Genomic DNA, 19,983 nt, shown 5'->3' with positions numbered 1-19,983 from the left:
GTACAAGCTCCTTGTCAGGTAACAAAAGACAACTGCACAAGAGATCTTGAAACATTATAGGCTGAAAATTAATGTTTGGTTAACAGCTCAGTTAAAATTGTAGACAAATGGATGTTTTAGAAACATATTAAACATTTGTCAATTGTTAGCATCAACAGTAACACCAACCTCACGAATCACGGTACTCAACGCAGAATCATCAAAATTTAAGTTCAACTTATACATTTGAATTTAGTTTTTTCAAGCTCAACAATAATTTCTATGCCAGCCAGATCTCTGCCACAATGTTTATTACCTGCTGCAAATTGTTAAAAATCGAACTTGCAGATGATTCAAAACATAACACACTACTCACCATTTCGACTTTCTTCATCAATTGCAACTATTGTTGCTGGAGGACCTGATCTTGCCAGTTTGCAATCTGTCAGTAGTAACAAAAAAAAATTATGCATATGTACTTTCATTGAAAACTACAGCTTAGATGTTTGATGTTAAGCTCAACTAGCACAAAATATGTTTTATTTTTATTGACGCAGGTCTCATACGAAAGTAATAAGTGGAAAAGAAAGTTTTCAAAAAGTTGAGATATATTTCATGACAGTTCTCCCTTTCTTCATACATCACAAATTTATATTGAGCCCAATCATTATCTCAAAAATTAAATTAAACAGAGCAACCTATTGTCATGGTGCGCAAAGTATTAAGACTAGTAAAGATTAAAAGTTTATTCGTGTCACAAGTAGACTTACATTAACACGGCAATGAAGTTGCTGTGAAAATGCCCTAGTCGCCACACTCCGGCACCTGTTCGAATACACTGAAGGAGAATTTAGCATGGCCAATGCACCTAACCAACACGTCTTACCCCACAAACACAGGGAGAACGTGCAAGGTCCATAACAGACAGTGACGCAAGCTGGGAATCGTACCTGGGTCCCTGGCGCTATGAGGCAGCAGTGCTAACCACTGTGCCAACGTGCCACCCAACACAGCAGCAACATTTAAAGATTTTAAGAATATGTAGCTTTGCTGTTCACCATCTTACCGTCAAACTGCCAATCTGGAGTCAAAGTTCAGTTTCACAAAGATTGAAGCAGCACAGCATAAGTAAAAGAGAAGAAAGGATGACAAATTTTCAGTGGAATAAAAGAGAATATTAGATCTCAAAATGAAGGCAAGAATTGAAAAGTGCAATAAAAAATAATCTGAACGAAAACAAAGTTGATCAAGAAGTGCCTAACCCACAGTTCCTATCTGTAAACAGAGCTCTAAACTGTATGTACTGCAATCCAAAACAAAACTGCAAGCCAGTCCTGATACCCATATGAAAGAACAGAAAAGGGAGGATATGTATGCAATGCCATTAGCGAGCAATCATTGCTCCTTTGTAATGTATGGATGCTGCCTTCCTCATCAAACTTAAATTACTTTAAATTGTTAGGAAACAGAAGGAACAAACAAGAAAACGCAAGAAAAAACACAAAAAGGCAAAAATGCAAAACAATTACTTTGTTTTCAGAGAATGCCTGGAAAAATACATCGATATATTCAATGTAATCTTATATCTCATTCATTCTAACAAGCAGCATTTGACACCAACTTTAGCATTTCTTCGGCTCTTTTATCAAGTTAGTGCAGATTTCCGAAATCAGCATTTCTCAGTTACTCAGGCATTTTAATGTGCAATCAGCGAAGTCTGTGCACGTGTAAACGTTATTTCCCCAAATACCTGTCGATTTCTATTTCTGAACCATATCCTGCCCTTTGATGACATTATCTAAAAAAAACGTAGGCTGGAATTCTCTGATGTTAGACAGTAAATGGCAGAACCCTTAAGAGTACTGATAGGAAGAGGGATCTGGGCGTACAGGTAACAGGTCACTGAAAATGGCAATGTAGGTGGTGGAGAAGGTAGTCAAGAAGGCATACGGCATGCTTGCCTTTATCGGTCAGGGCATCGGGTCCCATTTTGCCAAAACTTCGCACCCACTTTCGGGCGTGAAATCATGGTAAGTTCGGGCGTTGGGCCTTTAATGCGATTTGCACCCGAATCCGAGCATATCGCACCTTTACCGACACCCGATTCAGGCGCGGATCCGGTCCGCGCCCGAATCGGGTGGCCCGACGATTTAAATGCATTAGCGTGCATTTAAATCGATTTAATGAACCATGCACCCAACTTTACCATCAAATCCTGTTTTACCTTCTTCTCGTCCATTCTGGATCCGCGCTGTGAGTGACCTGCAAAGTAAAAATCTGAAGCCGATTTTGATTTTGCAGGGGAACCTCTGAAGCGGCAGATCATTCTCTGGGAAGGAGGTGGTGGGGGGCGGGCTGGGGAGAGAGGAGGAGGAGAGAGGTCGGGGGTGGGGGGAGGAAGAGGCAGGTCAGAGCGTCCTCTGGGTGGGGACGGGGGGAGGAGGAGGAGGAGGAGGAGGAGGCGGGTCAGATGTATCTCAGTGGGGGAGAGGGAAGCGAGAGGGCGGATCGTTGTCTGGTGGTGAGGGAGACGGATCTCTCACTGATGGTGGAGGGAAGGGGGGCGTTGACAGATCTCTGGTGTGGGGGCGGGGGGGGGCAGGGGAGTCCATTGCCACTCTGCAGGTGACCCCTCCTCTCCACCCGAGGAACGAATCCCTCCACTCTGAGTGGACGTGTTGTTATCAGGAGCTGCGAACAGGTCATGGACTGATTGAATGTTTTTTTGTGTTAACACAGCACAGAGAATATAATGGTTTATTTCAATAGCAGACAATCATTCATTTTGAACAATCGCTAGAAATACTGTGATGAGCAGGGTTGCCAGATAAACCAACCCGACCAGAGATCCCCACCAGAGGTTCATCCGCCACCACCCACCCCTCACCACCACCATCAGTGAGCGATCAGGTCTCCCCCCCACCACCACCAGACAACGATCAGCCTTCTCGCTACCGACCTACCCACCCTTCCCCCCCCACCCAGAGGATCCTCTGACCTGCCTCCCTCTTCCCCCAACACCCCTCCAGAGGATGATCTGGGTCAGAGAGCCGCTCTCTCTCTCTGCTCTTTTTTCTCTTTCCCAACCAGGGCGTGCTTTTTCAGATTTTTTTCGAACCGCGCATGCAGTTCCGAACGTTCCGGCAGTGCTCAGCCCCGCCTACAGTAGATCGGACCGGAACTGGCAAAAAGCGTATGGGTGCGCTGCAAAGTAGGGATTCTGGGCTCAAATCTGTATTACGCCTGGATCCGGCCCTTAGACTCCAAATGGTAAAATTGGACCCATTGAGTTTAAAAATTGGCAAGTTATGTTGCAGTTTTGTAGAACCTTAGTTAGGCCGCACTTGGAATATACTGTTCAATTCTGGTCGCCACACTAGTAGAAAGATGTGGAAGCTTTGGAGAGGGTACAAAGATTTACCAGGATCTTGCCTGATCTGGAGGACATTAGCTATGAGGAGAGGTTGCAGAAACTTGGTTTGTTCTCACTAGAACGACAGAGGTTGAGGGGCGACCTGATAGCAGTCTATAAGATCATGAGGGGCATGGACAGAGTGGATAGTCAGAAGCCTTTTTTTCCCAGGATGGAAGAGTCAAATACTCAGGGGCATAGGTTTAAGGTGCAAGGGGCAAGGTTCAAAGGAGATGTTCAAGGCAAGTTTTTTTTGCACAGAGGGTGGTGAGTGCCTGAAACTCGCTGCTGGGAGAGGTAGTGGAAGCAGATACGATAGTGAGTTTTAAGAGGGCGGCTGGACAAATACATGAATAGGATGGGAACAGAGGGATATGATCCCCGGAAGGTAGGGGGTTTTAGTTCAGTCGGGCAGCATGGGCGGTGCAGGCTTGGAGGGCCAAAGGATCTGTTCCTGTGTTGTAATTTTCTTTATTCTTTGTTTGTACGCCCACCATCACTGCCAGCAAAAGTGGAAAATTTGGTATTCAACCAAATCTCCATTCACTGCAGCGTGATTGGAGAACCCCAGTCACAGACGAGTTTGGGGAATTCTGGCCATAGTCAGTTTTCAATTGTACACTGATGACACCCAGTTCAAACTCCCTGCTGCTTCTCTTGACTTCTCTACTCTTGCTGAAGAACTGTTTGTTGTAGACCCTGTACAAGATAAGCAGAAGTTTTCTCCAGTTAAACTTTGGATCTGTACTACAAATCTGTTTGCTATCCCCTTCCCAGGCTCAACCAGACTATTTGTCACTTTGGTGTCATATTTGACCCTGAGATGAGCTTCCAGCCATTTATTTATGCTATCGCTAAAACTGCTCTATTCCAGATGGATAACTCTTGAACCAATCTTTACTCAATCTTAAATTTATTTACAGAGTGAAATGTTGCAAACATATACCTCCTAACTCAACAATCCAGTTTCACTGAGTGTCTCTCTATACGTGCTCAAGTAAAGCTCAAATTAACACCCTCTACTAATTGATTTCCACTTAACAAAGACCACCCATTTCTAGCCCCATAACATCATCCACTCCATCTCTGCTTCAGCTCATGTAAAGGAAGCCTTATCTATCCATTTGTTAACCGAAGGCTTGACTATTCCAACACATTCCTGGATGACTTTCCATATTATACCCTCTGTAATTTTGAAGTTAGGCCAAAAATTTCCCTCTGCCCTCTGTGGGCAAGACAGAAAATTCAGCAGAACCATTTAGAGGTCTGTTGAATTCAGGCGGGAAATTCCAGTCTTGGGGTGTGCGCAGCTGGTGAATTCCACTCATCAAGCCCATATCACCCATTACCTCTGTGGTCACTGGCCTACATTAGCTCCCAATTATGCAATTCTCCCATTTTAAAACGCTCATTCTCATTTTCAGATCCCTTTACGACCTCGAGCCTTCCCACCTCTGAAATCTCCTTCAGCCCCACAACCCAGCAAGCATTTTGCACTCCTCTGATTCTAGCTTCTTTGTCATTATGTTTTAATTGTTCCACCATTGATGGCAGTGCCTTCAGCTATCAAAGTTCTAGTGTTATAAACCTGCCCCTAAACATTTCTCCCCTATTTTGTCCTCTAAGCCATTCCTTAGCACCAATTTCTATGATCAAGTTTTTGGCTCAGTGTCAACTTTTACAAATACAGATTCTGTGAAACATCTTGATATATTCATTACATTAAAGACATGGACAAGAACATGGCAGATGGAATATAATATGCAAAAATGTGAGGCAATTTATTTTGGGGAAAGGAACAGATGCGTTGAGCATTTTCTAAATGGTAAGAAATGAGAAAGTGTAGATGTACAAAGGGACTTGTGTGTCATTGTCCATTAGTCAATGAAGACGAACACATGTAGATGCAACATTTATGAGGAAGGCTTATAAGACGATTTTAATATAGCAGTCGTGAGGTCTTGCTTCAATTGAATAGAAGCTTGGTTAGATCATACCTGAAATACTGAGGGCTGCTTTGGTCCCATTATCCCAGAAAGGATATTATTGCCATAGAGGGAGTGCAACAAAGATTCACCAGCTTGTTCTGGGGACGGTCTTATGAAAAGAGATTGGGCAAATTGAGCCCTCATTCTTCAGAGTTTGAAATAATGAGAGGCGATCTCATTGAAACCGACACAATGCTTAAAGGGATGGACAGGGTAGATGCAGGTAAGAGTTGGGAGTCAAAACCAGGAGGCACAATTTCAAAATAAAGGACTTGCCACTTAGAACAGAGACGAGGAGAAATTTCTTTACACTGAGGATTGTGAATCAGCGGCATTTTTTCCCCAGTGGGCTAAGGAAGCTCAGTTATTGCGTATGGCTAAAGCAGAGATTGCTAGATTTCTTATTCACACAGAGTTATGAGGATAGTGGGTGCTGAAGGCATTGAAATATCTGATCAGCCATGATCGCTTTGAATGGTGGATCAGGCTGAACTAAATGGCCTAAATGGCCTACTCCTTTTCCATGTTCCAATAATAAATTCAAGTTCCTTGTTGTTGCATATGTCTGTTACTCATATTAAGTTTTCCATGTTCGCATACAGACATATCAATAACAGGGAGAAAAACATCTGTCAGATGGTTCAATGGCATTATTTAAAAATTCCAGGTAGCTTACTGAGATTTGAGATTTGGATACATTTTCTAGATAGGCTTTAGTCATTCCTTGAACAGTAACGAAGACATATCCATCAATCCTGATTCCTTGAACAGTGGGATAGGAGGTACATGGGTGGCATGGTGGTTCAATGTTTGGAACTGCTACCTCACAGCGCCAGAAACTCGGGTTCGCTTCCAGATTTGGGTGGCTGTCTGTGTGGAGTTTGTACATTCTCCCCGTGTCTGTGTGGGTGTCTTTCGGGTGCTCCGGCTTCCTCCCACAGTCCACAGCTGTGTAGTTTAGGTGGATTGACCGTGGTAAAATGCCCCTTAATGTCCCAAGACATGTAGATTAGGGGAATTAGCGGGGTATATAGTTACGTGGATAGGGCACGGGTGGGATGATCTGTTAGTGCAGACTTGATGGGCCAAATGGCCTCCTTTTGCACTGTAGGGATTCTATGGATACGGATTCTATCTTGGCAATGTTTCCAATATTAGCAGTACTCCCTGGCTTGTTAAATGAGTAGCCAAGGCTAGAAAACTCATCACGGAGTGAAACACATGTCAGCAGTGAGATTCAGACTCTTCACTTTGGTTTTAGTGTCCCACCATAACCATCTCAGAATGGCCTCAAAAGGACATTGATAAGTGAGGGTGCCATCAGTAACACAACTTTAAAATTGAGAAACCACAGTCAAAAAGAAAACTGGAATGGGGAAACATTAAGGAAACGATGACTGTTTATTCAAGTAGAAGCCTTAACTACAGCTGATTATGTCAGAAATCCTATCCCTGCTGTCACATAATGTCACAAATCACACTCCCAGGCAGCATTTAATCAGCAGGTCAATAATATAGGTAGGGACAACAAGAGAGAAAGAGTGAGCGAGCATACCAAAAAGTATCATTCTTCATTTGCAACATTTAGGGCTATGAAGAGGTTCAGTAGAATGCACTGTTCTCTTGAGAGACTAACATTTGGCACTCATTAGGAAATGGAGTATAAAGTATCACAATTAGCTTTCATGAAAAAAATTGCTACTTTGTATTGCTATTTCAAACTCATATACAAGATCTGTAAACAGTGCATTGCATTAACAGATCTGCCACTGCATCACTTGCTAGCAGCCTAGGGACTGGGGTCCAGCTGTGACACTTGACTGCTAGCCTGTACTGTCCCTTTAAAGGTCAAGTTGCCTCTGGCAATCCAGCTAACTAGGTGCTTGTAGATTCTCGAAGTGAATGAAAGGTCAGCAAATTGATTTTAAACTTCAGCATTCAGGTCTATCACCAGTTTTCTTTTCTTAACCAAAAACGATAGTTTTATGTGACATCCAGCATATCATGTACGTGCACCAGGGACAATATTTATACCAGCTCATCCCCAAAATGGCTTTTCATGTGGTTAGTCTGAGAATATGACACCTTTATGTCTGTGATAGCTCCTTGTTGTTGTTGTTGCTCTTCTCTCCTGCTCGGACTCCTATCTATTTTGTTGCTGCATCTCTCTTCTTCAATTAGTTTCATATTTTCGTTCTTTCCCCTCATTTGTGTCGGGAGTAGCTGATGGTGCTACGGGAAAACAGCCACCAATGGTTGCAGGGTTCATTTGAAAACGCAGCCTTCAGTAACTCTTGCCCATCTCCTTCTTAAAGTCATCCCCCATCCCCGATCTCTCATCATGTTTCATACCTTCTCACCTGTTCACAAATACATTTTCTTCCTATCAGTGCCTCATTCTTACCTCAAACCCACCTCTTCCCCACTGAACTATGCGTGCAACTTCCATTCCCCTTGTCCACTCACTCACCCCATCTTTAATTTGCCGTTCACTACCATCACTTTACCAAGAATGACAGCGGTGAAAGCCTGTTCAAAGGTTTTGATTCTATTCTTTTGTCACCTACACCATCTCCCACTACTATTATAAAGAACAAAGAAAAGTACAGTACAGGAACAGTCCATTTAACTGCATCCACAAACTTTCCCTCATCAATTATCTTTGTCACCTTTTCAAAAAACTCAAGCTGGTGAGACTTCACCGTACTAAACCATGCTGCCTGTCACTAACTAGTCTATTTTCTTCCAAGTATGCTTATATCTGGTCCCTCAGTATCTTCTCCAAATGCTTCCCCACTACTGATGTCAGGCTCACCGGTCTATAGCTTCTGGATTATCCTTGCTTCCTTTCTTAAACAAAGGAGCAATATTGGTTACTCTCCAGTCCTCTGGGACTTCACCTGTGGTCAAAGAGGACGTGAAGATATCTGTTAAGGTCTCAGCTGTCTCTCTCCTTGCCTCCCATAGCAACTTGGGATAGATCCCAACTGGCCCTGGGGACTTGTCTACCTTAATGCAGCTTAGGATCCACTTAGGCAATACTTCTTCCTTCGATACATTGACATTCTCTGGAGAGTTCACACACCGATCCCTGACCTCAACATCCGTCATGTCCTTCTCTTTGGTGAATACCAATACAAAGCACTCATTAAGGGTCTCGCCCACATTACTGATACAGAAGACTCATTAAGGATCACACCCATGTACATATATTCATTAAAGAACCTTTTATGGTTTAGAGATTAAATTTAAGAAACATCTCCTTGTGTCTGCCATGGCTCAGTTCGATCAGTTGCACTATCACATCTGAATCACAAGTTTCTGAGTTTATGTTCAAATCTAGGGCTTGAGTGCAGAAATGAAGGGTGATGCACCAAAGCAGTATTGAGAGATTACTGTACTGTTGGGGATGCGATCTTTTAGGTGATGATGTTAAGAGAAGGGTACACGTGCTACTAAGGTGGATGTAAAAGATCTCATCGCACCTATTCCAAAGAAGAGCAGTGGAGCTATCCCTGGTGTCCTTGTCAATAATTAACCTCACAATCAACCTCACAAAAACTGGTCATCGTAACATGTGGCTATGTGCAAATTGACTACCTACATTGCAACTGTGAATACATTTTAATGGTACTTCATCAGTTCTACATCACTAAGATACATAGTAGTCATGAGATGTGCCATATAAATGCAAGTCTTTTTCGTTTCTCATAGGTGTTAGAAATTAAAAGTTTTACTTTCACAGCGGTCAGTGATCAAGACTGAGCTTCATTTTGTACCAGTGCCTGGGATTCTATCCCTGCAGTTTCACTCTGATCCCAACCTACACTTTGCCACACACCGCAACTTCTCCAGATCAGTAAATGTTTCTGAAATTTACAGAAGGCAAAATACCACTTTTAACTTATTTCCTCTTATTATTTGAAGAAAAGAGATGGTCTCCTCCACCACCACCCCCCCCAACCCACGTCAACACTGTAGTTAAGAAAGCCCACCAACACGTCTATGTTTTCAGAAGACTATGGAAATTTGGCATGTCTGTTACAACTCTCACCAAACTTTACAAATGCATCATAGAAAGCATTCTTTCTGGTTGTATCACGACTTGGCATGGTCCTTGCTCTGTCCAAGACCGCAAGAAACCACAAAGGGTCGTGAATGAAGCCCAGTCCATCATTTAAACCAGCCTCCCACCCATGGATATTGTCGACACTTCCCACTGCCTTGGAAAAGCAACCATCATAATTAAGGGCCCCATGCACCCTGGACACTTTTCCGCTTTTTTCCATCAGGAGAATGATACAAAAGTTTGAGGACACGCTCCAACCATGCTTCTTCCCTGTCACCATCAGACTTCTGAATGGATCTACCTCGCATTAAGTTGATCTTTCTCTCCACCCTAGCTATGACTGTAACATTACATTCTACACTCTCTCTTCTCCTTCTCTTTGTCTATATAGCACTCAAGAAACAATACTTTTCACTATATGTTAATACATGTGACAATAATAAATCAAATCAAATGAAAAGGAAAGCAATTTCTCAAAATGACAGGAGGTAATGAAAACTATCTTAGCAGAATGGCTGGTGGAATGTTTCTAATATATCTTGGAAAATGTGGGTATGCAGCACAGTCCAAATTGAGTGCATGGTGTCATTTTTTAAAACCTTTATCTTATATGAATCCTGTTTCGGAGATTTGAAATTTTAATAACATTAGGAAAAAAAATGAATAAAAAATATATTTGGAGTGACTTGTGGGAACACACCGCCAGCAAACAGACAGATCACATAATCCCAGAGTGATACTTTCACTATAAATATCGACTATTACATGTCATATAGTGTGATGTCTTTAACACTGAAACTGCCTATCACACCACTTAAGTGTTTGTAATGCATTTTCAATAAAAAGCATGGCCTGGGTATTGAATGTATGATACAAATATTAACATTTCCCATGGAATTGTTCCTCAGACATATGATGATGAATTGGACCAAACTGTTAAAGTCGTGTAATGCACAAGGTGTTATTCTGCTGCTAAGCTCCTCTAAAGGTCATGTAATTTAATTCCGTCAAGTAAATGCACGCTCCATTCAATTAGAGTTCAATTGTTGTTTGTTCAGGAAAGTTTATAGCATATAAATGTGAAAATGACCATTGGAAAATACTATCCATTGCATCCTATCTCCCACCATTTTGTTCTTGCTTTTCCTTTTCAAATTTTTCTCTATTTGCATTTTAAAGGTTACTATGGATTCTGCTTCTGCCACTGTTTTTGATAAGGCATCCAGGCATTAAAAGACTTTTGCAGCTGAAGAAAATTCTCTCACTTTCTACTTCAGTTCATGATGTTGAGTTACATCCTCTGATGCAGGGTGGGCTAAATTAGGCTAATAAAACACATAATCATGGGTTTAAGAATACTAACAAAATACTGACTTGAGTGAACGATCCTAGGCTATGGAGAGCGCTGACAAGGGCTGCTGCTTTAGAAGGCAGCTCTATATGAATAACAAGTATTCCTCATTTAATTCATGTATTTTTGGATTTATAAAATGGATGCAGTTTGCTTTTAGTGACATTTTGTGAAACTTCAGCCAAAAGCAAAGTATAGGAGGGCTCGATGGGATGAGATAGGAGATGGTGACTCCATTCCAGAGGACCATAGTTCTACTGAATTTGGCTACATTATCAGCAGTTATCAGGAACAAGATGGCTACCAATGCCAGTTTGATGAATAGAATTATACAATTCCAAGCTCTTAACACAGGTGCAAGGCAGACATAAGGGTTTTATCAGGGTTGCATGAGTGTCATGTGGGTTTGAGTTGGTGAGAATCATTCCCCCATCTCACTGTGTTGCTGGGCAACAGAAGGGAGGTAAGTTAATGACAAATGGGACCCCATGAGGTTGGGATGTATATTGTTATTGGCTGGAGTTAATGACAGTAATGATTATTGAAGGATTTGTATTAACATTTACTGGATAATGCCCACCGGAGAGGTGGGAAATATGATTTTGAAAGTGTATAATTGCCCGAGCAGGGGCATTGTATTTCAGAATGGTAGTGTGTGGCCCGCATTCTATACCTTGAGTGCTGGTCTACTTTGTATCATTCTCCCATTCGATCAAAAAAGCACATCTTAAAATTAGTACATGGAATTTCATGAGTCTCTGTATTAGCTTAAGTTTAGCAATACATGGCCTCAAGAGAAAACCCCCGTCAACAACTTTGGCATAGGTTTGATTTGTGGTGATAGAGCCTCTGCTTGTCTTCCTGTTGGATGGAAGGGATCTTGTTACCTTGGAAAAACTTTCATACATATATAAACTACTTCGCCTGCCAAGACCTCAACGAGCTATGAGAGAGGGAGAACGTTTTTTTTGGCATAATGTTTCCCAATATGGAGTGGTTAGAACAACGTGAGAGATTATAATTGTGAAATGCTCCATGTGAAACAAGTAAACAATACAGAAACTGCCCTCACAAAGATCAATGGTGAGATGGCTGCCATGTGTCTAGAGATGCTTCAACATTGGATTACATCTTGGCAGCAAGGACTTGTGCAGTAATTGATCAGGATGTTGCACTTACAAACAGACAGTTCAGAAAGCACAACTAACCTGGTTGTACACATGAAAAAGGAGATGGAGAAACTTTACCTTAGGCGATCGGCTCTCAGGCCGGATAGGCTTCTGGGAACATTGATCTTGCAAGGGATTATATTTTTATTGTGATCCTAGTGTTAGTAGTAATTGTATTCCTGATCAATTGTGGATGTTCATGACTTTTTAGGTCCATGGGGAGTACAGCCTCAGTGGTAAGGAAGAAGGGGTCCCAGTAACCTTCAAGGACCAAGATTAATTATTAAAATCCATCTATTTAGTGCCCTTAGTTGATTTTTAGCCAATGGCCAAGAGGGAGGGTAGGGTAAATTAGGCTAATAAAACGCATAATCATTCAAAAACACTAATAAAATACTGACTTGAGTGAATGATCTTGGGCTATGGAGAGCACTGACAAGGGCTGCTGCTATAGAAGATAGTTCTATATGAATATTAAATATTCCTCATTTAGTTTATGTATTTTTGGATTTATAAAATGGATGCAGTTTGCTTTTAGTGACATTTTGTGAAGCTTCAGCCAAAAGCAAGATATAGCAGGGTTTGATGGGAAGAGGGAGGAGATGGTGATTGCATTCCAGAGGACATTAGTTCTACTGAATGTGACTATGAATAAGATGGCTGCCAATAACAGTGTGATGACTAGAACTTTACAGCTCCAAGCTGATAACACAGGTGGAAGGCAAACATAAGGGTTTTCTCAGGGTCAGATGAGTGTCATGTGGGTTTGAGTCAGTGGGAATCCTTCTCCTATCTCACAGTGTTGCTGGGCAACAGAAGGGAGGTAATATCTTTAATTAATGACAAATGAGATCCCATGAGGCCAGGATGTATATTGTTATTAGCTGGATGTATATTACTGTTGGCTGGAATTAAGGCAGTGATGATTATTGACTGTTTTGTATTAATGTTTACTGGACAATGCCCACTGGAAAGGTGGTAAATAAGATTTTGAAAATGTATAGGTGCCCTGGCAGAGGCATTGTATTTGGACTGCCCACATTCTATACATTGAGTGATGGGCTACTTTATATCATTCTCCCATTCGATCGTTTGGTTAATAAAGGCATGTCTTAAAATCAGTACATTGCATTGCGTAAGTCTCTGTATTAGCTTAAGTTTAGCAATACATAGCTAAAACCCCCATCAACACCCTCTTACTCTTCTTAATTGTGGTTCTTTAAGAATCAGATATATATACATAGAATATTCTAAGCATTTTTTTTATCCAATACTTATCACTGGCAAATATTCTGGACTTAATTAATGGCAAATTCAATTGTGGCAAAATTAGTTATTTTTGCTATTCATGGATAAACTGTAAGTGAAGTTTCAAAGAAGAGTCTCATTACTCAAAACATCAATTTTGTGTCTCTCTCCACAGATGTTGCCAGGTCTGCTGACTTTTTTCAGCACTTTCTGGTTTTAATGATGTTTGTGCTTGTGTAAGAGTGCATGTGAGCTTCAACACATGAAAAGATGAAAGAGAAAGAAAAGAAAGAGGTGAGTATAAGAATTTGTGCAGAATGCAGTGCAAACTGCATGGGCTAGCTAAATTTTTTAAATTCATTTGTGGGACATGGGCGTTTCTGGCTGACCAGCATTTATTGCCCAACCCTAAACACCCTTGAACTGAGTAGCTTGCTAGGCCATTTCAGGCTCTGGAGTCACGTGTAGACCAGACCAGATAAGGACAGCAAATTCCATTCCCTAAAGGCCAAGTTCATAGTGGAAAGCGGAATTGGTGCCGCTTGACTGTCACACTCGCATAGTGGCACTCAGATGTCAAGGGTCTCAGGAACATTTTGAATATGAACCTGTTCCCCTAACTGCACAAAAATTTCATATACCAATAAAAGTTTACTAGTGCATGCTGGTAAACAAATTGGCCATTTCAATTTGCATTGTCATGCAACCTCATGACCTGCATTTGTTTATGAATACATTTTTGACTCCAACTATGAAGCAGAATTGACAATGCACTGGTCTCAAGGGCCTTTGCCATTCAGAATGCTATTGCATGTATACAAGTGATGTGGAGACAAGAGGCCATTTCTACTTTCTACTATGAATCTAGCCATCTGGATAAGCTGTCTGCTGGCGATGAAAGAATTTTGACACCTGGAGTGCTGTGTATAGAAATTCAGAACAGAAATTCTAGTATAAAATAGACATGAGTGAAGTGCATGCAAAGAATTATAACAATTGGTTATTATGTGAGACTGGATTGAAACATGGAGTCATGAATAATCAATTTCCATGATATCATGGAAAAGGAATGTGAAATTGAGAAATTAAAATGTAAATCAATATAATTTTTACATTATCATCTTCTCCTGTAAAATGTACAAGAATTAGCTATTGTGCTGCTCTTATATTGCGTTCCTCTGTCCACCTTTCACCTTAGGTTAGATAAACTGAAAGATAGATTGGATAAATTCAGATTGTTTTCATTGGAAAGACGAAGGTTGAGGGGTGACCTGATAGAAGTTTACAAAATTATGAGGGGCATAGATAGGGTGGATCGTCAGAGGCTTTCCCCAGGGTGGAAGGGTCGACTACAAGAGGGCACAGGTTTAAGGTGAGAGGTGGTAAGTTTAGGGGAGACATGTGGGGCAAGTTTTTGGCATTGAGGGTGGTGGGTGCCAGGAATGCACTGTCAGTGGAGGTGGTGGAAGCAGACCTGTTAGCGACGTTCAAGGTACATCTTGATAGACACATGAATGGGAGGCAAACAGAGGGTTAGAAACCACATATTGGTGAGGCTTGGTGGGCCGAAGGGCTGTTTCCCGTGCTCTATTGTTCTTTGTTGTTTAGTTTTCTACTCCAAGGTAACATTACAGTGGTTTGATTTCAGGCCGTATAATATTTGTCATTAATACGCAAAGAATCCAGAGGCGATTGAAAACTTGCAACACAACACCATTGCCGATTTTGTTTTCTTCGTTTGAAAAACGTGCATTGTATACAATTTGTACAAATTATTTTTCTAACAAGAAATATGCTCATACTATTATGCTGAGCAACTTTTCATACATTTATGGTTCAAGGTTCTACATGGCTTCACTCAAAATATTGCTTGGTTCATTGAACAACAAAATTATACAATTAACTGTCAATCTTAAATGTACTTTCAAGTAAAAGCACCGTCACATTTCAACGGGCTCGTGTAATTTCTGACCTGGCTGTAAATTTAGTATTATATCAATATGAAAAATCAGTGGCTTCTTGACAATTCATGGCAACAGCAGCCTGAGGAGCAAAACTGACTAGAAAGCTGGTGTACAATGCTAACAATCCCATGACAATTCTCTCAACATGTTTGCTGCTGGCATTTAGAATAAAATCAATTGTAACTACCCTCTCAAGCTCCAGATGTGTTCAACATTCACCTCATAAGCTGAAAGGTACAGATGGTTTCAACCTTTTTCAGAACATAAGCACATCCGAAGTTTAGTACCATTTTAACCTTCTATTTGCATGTATTAATTCTAACTACTTTTTGATTAGTGATTAGAAAGAATGTTGGAATATGATACATTTTTTTCACGTTAATTTCCAAAAGCTTATAATTGTTAATAATTTAAATGAGCACAATAACATTACATGGACAATATAAAGACTAATATGTGAAGAGGGCAGAAACATTGCATTAAATAATATTTTAAAATAGTGAATCGGGCCACCCACTTCTTGGACAATCATTTGGACTATAAGGACAATTAAGCAACTATTTGTGTGTGTTATAATTAGCACTGTTAATTTCCAACCATTATGTTTTCTTAACTGTTTCCAAAGACCAATTTTAAAGAGAAAATATATGCAATGTCAATTTAACTATCTTTTAAATTATGTTTAAGTTACATATGAAACATGCAACACTAATTATCACTTGCAACTATTAGATTTTCAATGCCATCAACATCCACCAAACAGCTTCAAGTGCCATCAAGGTATTCCTGTAATATTATCTTCTGTCCATTTTAATTGCTAAACCCATACAAAACATCAAAGAGAAGATGGGATTTTCCGGTCCTTCCAGCCAGTTGAATCTTCTGGTCCCACTGAAGATCCACCCCACCCCACTGCCCCTTGCACCATTGTGGCAGCTTTCATGCAGTGGAATAAATGAACCACAAAAAACATCATAGACATAAGAGATAAAAATGGGGGGCACAGAGCACAGTGGTTAGTTGCTTCACAGCTCCAGGGACCTGGGTTTGATTCCCAGCTCGGGTCACTGTGTGTGTGGAGTTTGCACATTCTCCTCGTGTCTGTGTGGGTTTCCTCCGGGTGCTCCGGTTTCCTCCCACAGTCCAAAGATGTGCAGGTTAGGTTGATTGGCCATGCTAAAATTGCCCCTTAGTGCCCTGAGATGCGTAGGTTAGAGGGTTTAGCGGGTAAATACATAGGGATATGGGGGTAGGGCCTGGGTGGGATTGTGGTCAGTGCAGACTCGATGGGCCAAAGGACCTCTTTCTGCACTGTCGGGTTCTATGATTCTATGACATTGGTGGGACAAGAAGATCCTGCCAGCAGCCAATGGTGAGCCGTCTCCGCCACTGGAAAACCGTGCCACGGAGGTTATTGGAAAAGGCCACTCATCACTTCTACCTTCTCATCTAGGAAGAATAAAAATGTGTACTACAACTTTCAAACACACTCCAAGTTGTAAACATACATGATCATCCACTGCAAGGTATTTACTGAAATCACTAATTGTATGTCATGATGGAATATGCATATATACATCAACAGTAGTTTCATGGCCATCCGTAGATTTTTAATTCCAGATTTTTTTTTGTTGAATTCAAGATCCACGATATGCTGTGGCAGGATTCAAAACCCAGGTCCCCAAAATATTAGCTGAGTTTCCAGAACATAGAACATTGCAGCGCAGTACAGGCCCTTCGGTCCTTGGTGTTGCACCGACCTGTGAAACCAATCTAAAGTCCATCTAATGTACACTATTCTAACATCATCCATATGTTTATCCAATTACCATTTAAATGCCCTTAATGTTGGTGAGTCCACTACCATTGCAGGCAGGGCATTCCACGCTCTTACTACTCTCTGAGTAAAGAACCTACCTCTAACATCTGTATCTATCACCCCTCAATTTAAAGCTATGTCCCCTCTTGCTAGCCATCTCCATTCGAGGAAAAAGACTCTCACTGTCCACCCTATCTAATCCTCCAATCATCTTGTATGCCCCTATTAAGTCACCTCTTAACCTTCTTCTCTCTAACGAAAACAGCCTCAAGGCCCTCAGCCTTTCCCACCATATCAGGCAACATATTGGTAAATGGCCTCTGCACCCTTTCCAATGCTTCCACATCCTTCCTATAATGTGGTGACCAGAACTGTACGCAATACTCCAAATGTGGCCACACCAGAGTTTTATAGAGCTGCAATATGGCCTCATGGCTCCGAAACTCAATCCCTCCACCAATAAAAGATAACACATTGCACACCTTCTCAACAACCCGATCAACCTGCATGCCAACTTTCAGGGATCTATGCACATGACACTGAGATCTCGCTGTTCATCCATACTACCAAGTATTTTACCATTAGCCCAGTACTCTGTATTCTTGCTCATCCTTCCAAAGTGAATCACCTCATACTTTTCTACATCAAACTCCATTTGCCACCTCTCAGCCCAGCTCTGCAGCATATCTATGTCCCTCTGTAACCTGTAACATCCTTCCGCACTGTCCACAACTCCACCGACTTTAGTGTCATCTGCAAATTTACTAATCCATCCTTCTATGCCCTCATCCAGGTCATTTATGAAAATGAGAAACAGCAATGGCCCCAAAAGATACCCTTGCAGTACACCACTAGTAAATCCAGGATGAACATTTCCCATCAACCGCCACCCTTTGTCTTCTTACAGCCAGCCAATTTCTGATCCAAACTGCTAAATCACCTTCAATCCTATGCCTCTGTACTTTCTGTAATAGCCTACCATGGAGAATCTTATCAAATGCTTTACTTCAACCCATATACACCACATCAACTACTTTACCCTTATCCACCTCTTTGCTCACCTTCTCAAAGAACTCAATAAGGTTTGTGAGGCACGACTTACCCTTCACAAAACCATGTTGACTATCCCTAATCAAATTATTCCTTTCTAAATGATTATAAATCCTATCTCTTATAATCCTTTCCAAAACTTTGCCCACAACAGAAGTAAGGCTCACTGATCTATAATTACCAGGGTTGTCTTTACTCCCCTTCTTGAACAAGGGGACAATATTTGCTATCCTCCAGTCTTCTGGCACTATTCCTGGAGACAATGATGACATAAAGATCAAAGCAAAAGGCTCTGCAATCTCCTCCCTAGCTTCCCACAGGATCCTAGGATAAATCTCATCTGGCCTGGGGGACTTATCTATTTTCACACTTTCCAGAATTGCTCACATCTCCTCCTTCTGAACCTCAATCTCATCTAGTCTAATAGCCTGTATCTCAGTGTTCTCCTCAACAACATTGTCTTTTTCCTGTGTGTAATACTGGTGAAAAATATTCATTTAGCACCTTTCCTGTCTCTTCAGCCTCCACGCACAACTTCCCACTACTGCTTTTGACTGGCCCTAATCTTACCCTAATCATTCTTTTATTCCTGACATACCTAAAGGAAGCTTTAGGGTTTTCCTTGATCCTACCTGCCAAAGACTTCTCATGTCCCCTTCTGGCTCTTCTTAGCTCTCTCTTTAGGTCCTTCCTGCCTAACTTCTAACTCTCAAGCGCCCTAACCGAGTCTTCACGTCTCAACTTGACATAAGTCTCTTTCTTCCTCTTCACAAGAGATTCAACTTATTTACTAAACCATGGTTCCCTCACTTTGGATTAATATTCTATCAGAAATACAACTAGTCCATCCCCTCGCCCTCTGAACCGAATAAAGGTAGTATCAGAAAGTACAAATTAGGCTGGGTAAAGTGATTCAGGTAAAGGAAGAGAAGGAGAAAGCAAGAGCAAGAAAGAAAGGGATGAAGCATTGTTGAATTCAATGGCACAAACATGAGTTCAAGATAAATTATTCTGACCTTCCTAGTAAATGCACAAAGAAACTGATAACACCAATCACCACAAAATAGTTAACTCACCATTCAAAAGCCAAGTAGCCATCAAAACACATTGGAGTGGTTCAGATCAAATTAGACAGTGAACAGAAAATGGTGCTGTAATTTAGTATTCAGACATTTAAGTCAATAACTCTGTTCAAAATTCTACTCCACAACTTTGCAGACAATGTACAGTCAGAAATATCAAAAGGTCCTTGAAAATCACATTGATCATATTGAGAAAAACAAACTGAATGCTGGGAAAGCTGGGAGAACAGCAAGAATTCTGGAAAAGGTCAATACCATTCACTGCTCCTAATCAATGTTCGGACAAAATTCCATTCATGAGGCAACAAAGTAGGCCCCATCATCTGGATTCCACACTCTGTAGTTTAGTGGACCTGGGGAAGATGATCCACTGCGTACCAAATTTCAGTTTTTGCCACTTTAAACGTTAGATTACTAGCCTTGTGTAATATTTGAACCTAGGGCAACATCACAACAAAAAATAATGTGGAACACCTTGAAGCTGGCCATGAAAATAGAGTTGAAACCATCAGGTCAACCATGAGCTTATTATCAGATGGCAGTGCATTGGAAGGGCCAGATGTTCCTAATTTGGATATTGGTTTATGGTCGTATGGTGTTTTTACCTCACCCTGCAATTTTAAAGTTTGAAAGGTGGAATTCTCCCACAAAAAGTGCCGAATCGTGTAAAAAAACTGGAGTGAATCCCACTGTTTTCTTTTCAGTGGGATTTTCAAAATGAATCTCCCACACTCTAATACACTCAGCAGTGCATAGAGTGAATAACATTAAAATCAGGTGGCTGAACCTATTTCCGCTGGAGAAGCTGGCAGCATAGCTGAGATTGGCGCATGCGCAATAGCCCTGCACTGT

General features: G+C 41.2%; 1 protein-coding gene across 11 annotated transcripts in view; it reads right to left on the bottom strand.

Annotated features, from left to right (window-relative positions):
* The window catches only part of pcdh15b (protocadherin-related 15b), a 1,349,261-nt gene that overhangs the window by 592,608 nt on the left and 736,670 nt on the right, over positions 1–19,983 (bottom strand). For 8 of the 11 annotated variants that reach the window (XM_080205457.1, XM_080205459.1, XM_080205466.1 and 5 more), the window contains 2 exons: positions 1,046–1,060; positions 356–421 (listed from right to left, as the gene is read on the bottom strand). The exons of 1 other annotated variant lie outside the window; for it this stretch is intronic. In XM_080205457.1, the coding sequence (XP_080061583.1) occupies positions 356–421; positions 1,046–1,060 (81 nt within the window). The remainder of the gene's footprint in view (positions 1–355; positions 422–1,045; positions 1,061–19,983) is intronic. 2 more of the 11 variants (XM_080205463.1, XM_080205464.1) reach the window with 1 other exon arrangement.

This window comes from Carcharhinus amblyrhynchos, chromosome 17 (assembly GCF_965287045.1).
Source record: "Carcharhinus amblyrhynchos chromosome 17, sCarAmb.v2.hapA, whole genome shotgun sequence".
NCBI lineage: Eukaryota > Metazoa > Chordata > Chondrichthyes > Carcharhiniformes > Carcharhinidae > Carcharhinus > Carcharhinus amblyrhynchos.
Note: the sequence above shows the minus strand (reverse complement) of the source record. Positions and strands in the feature narration are given on the sequence as shown.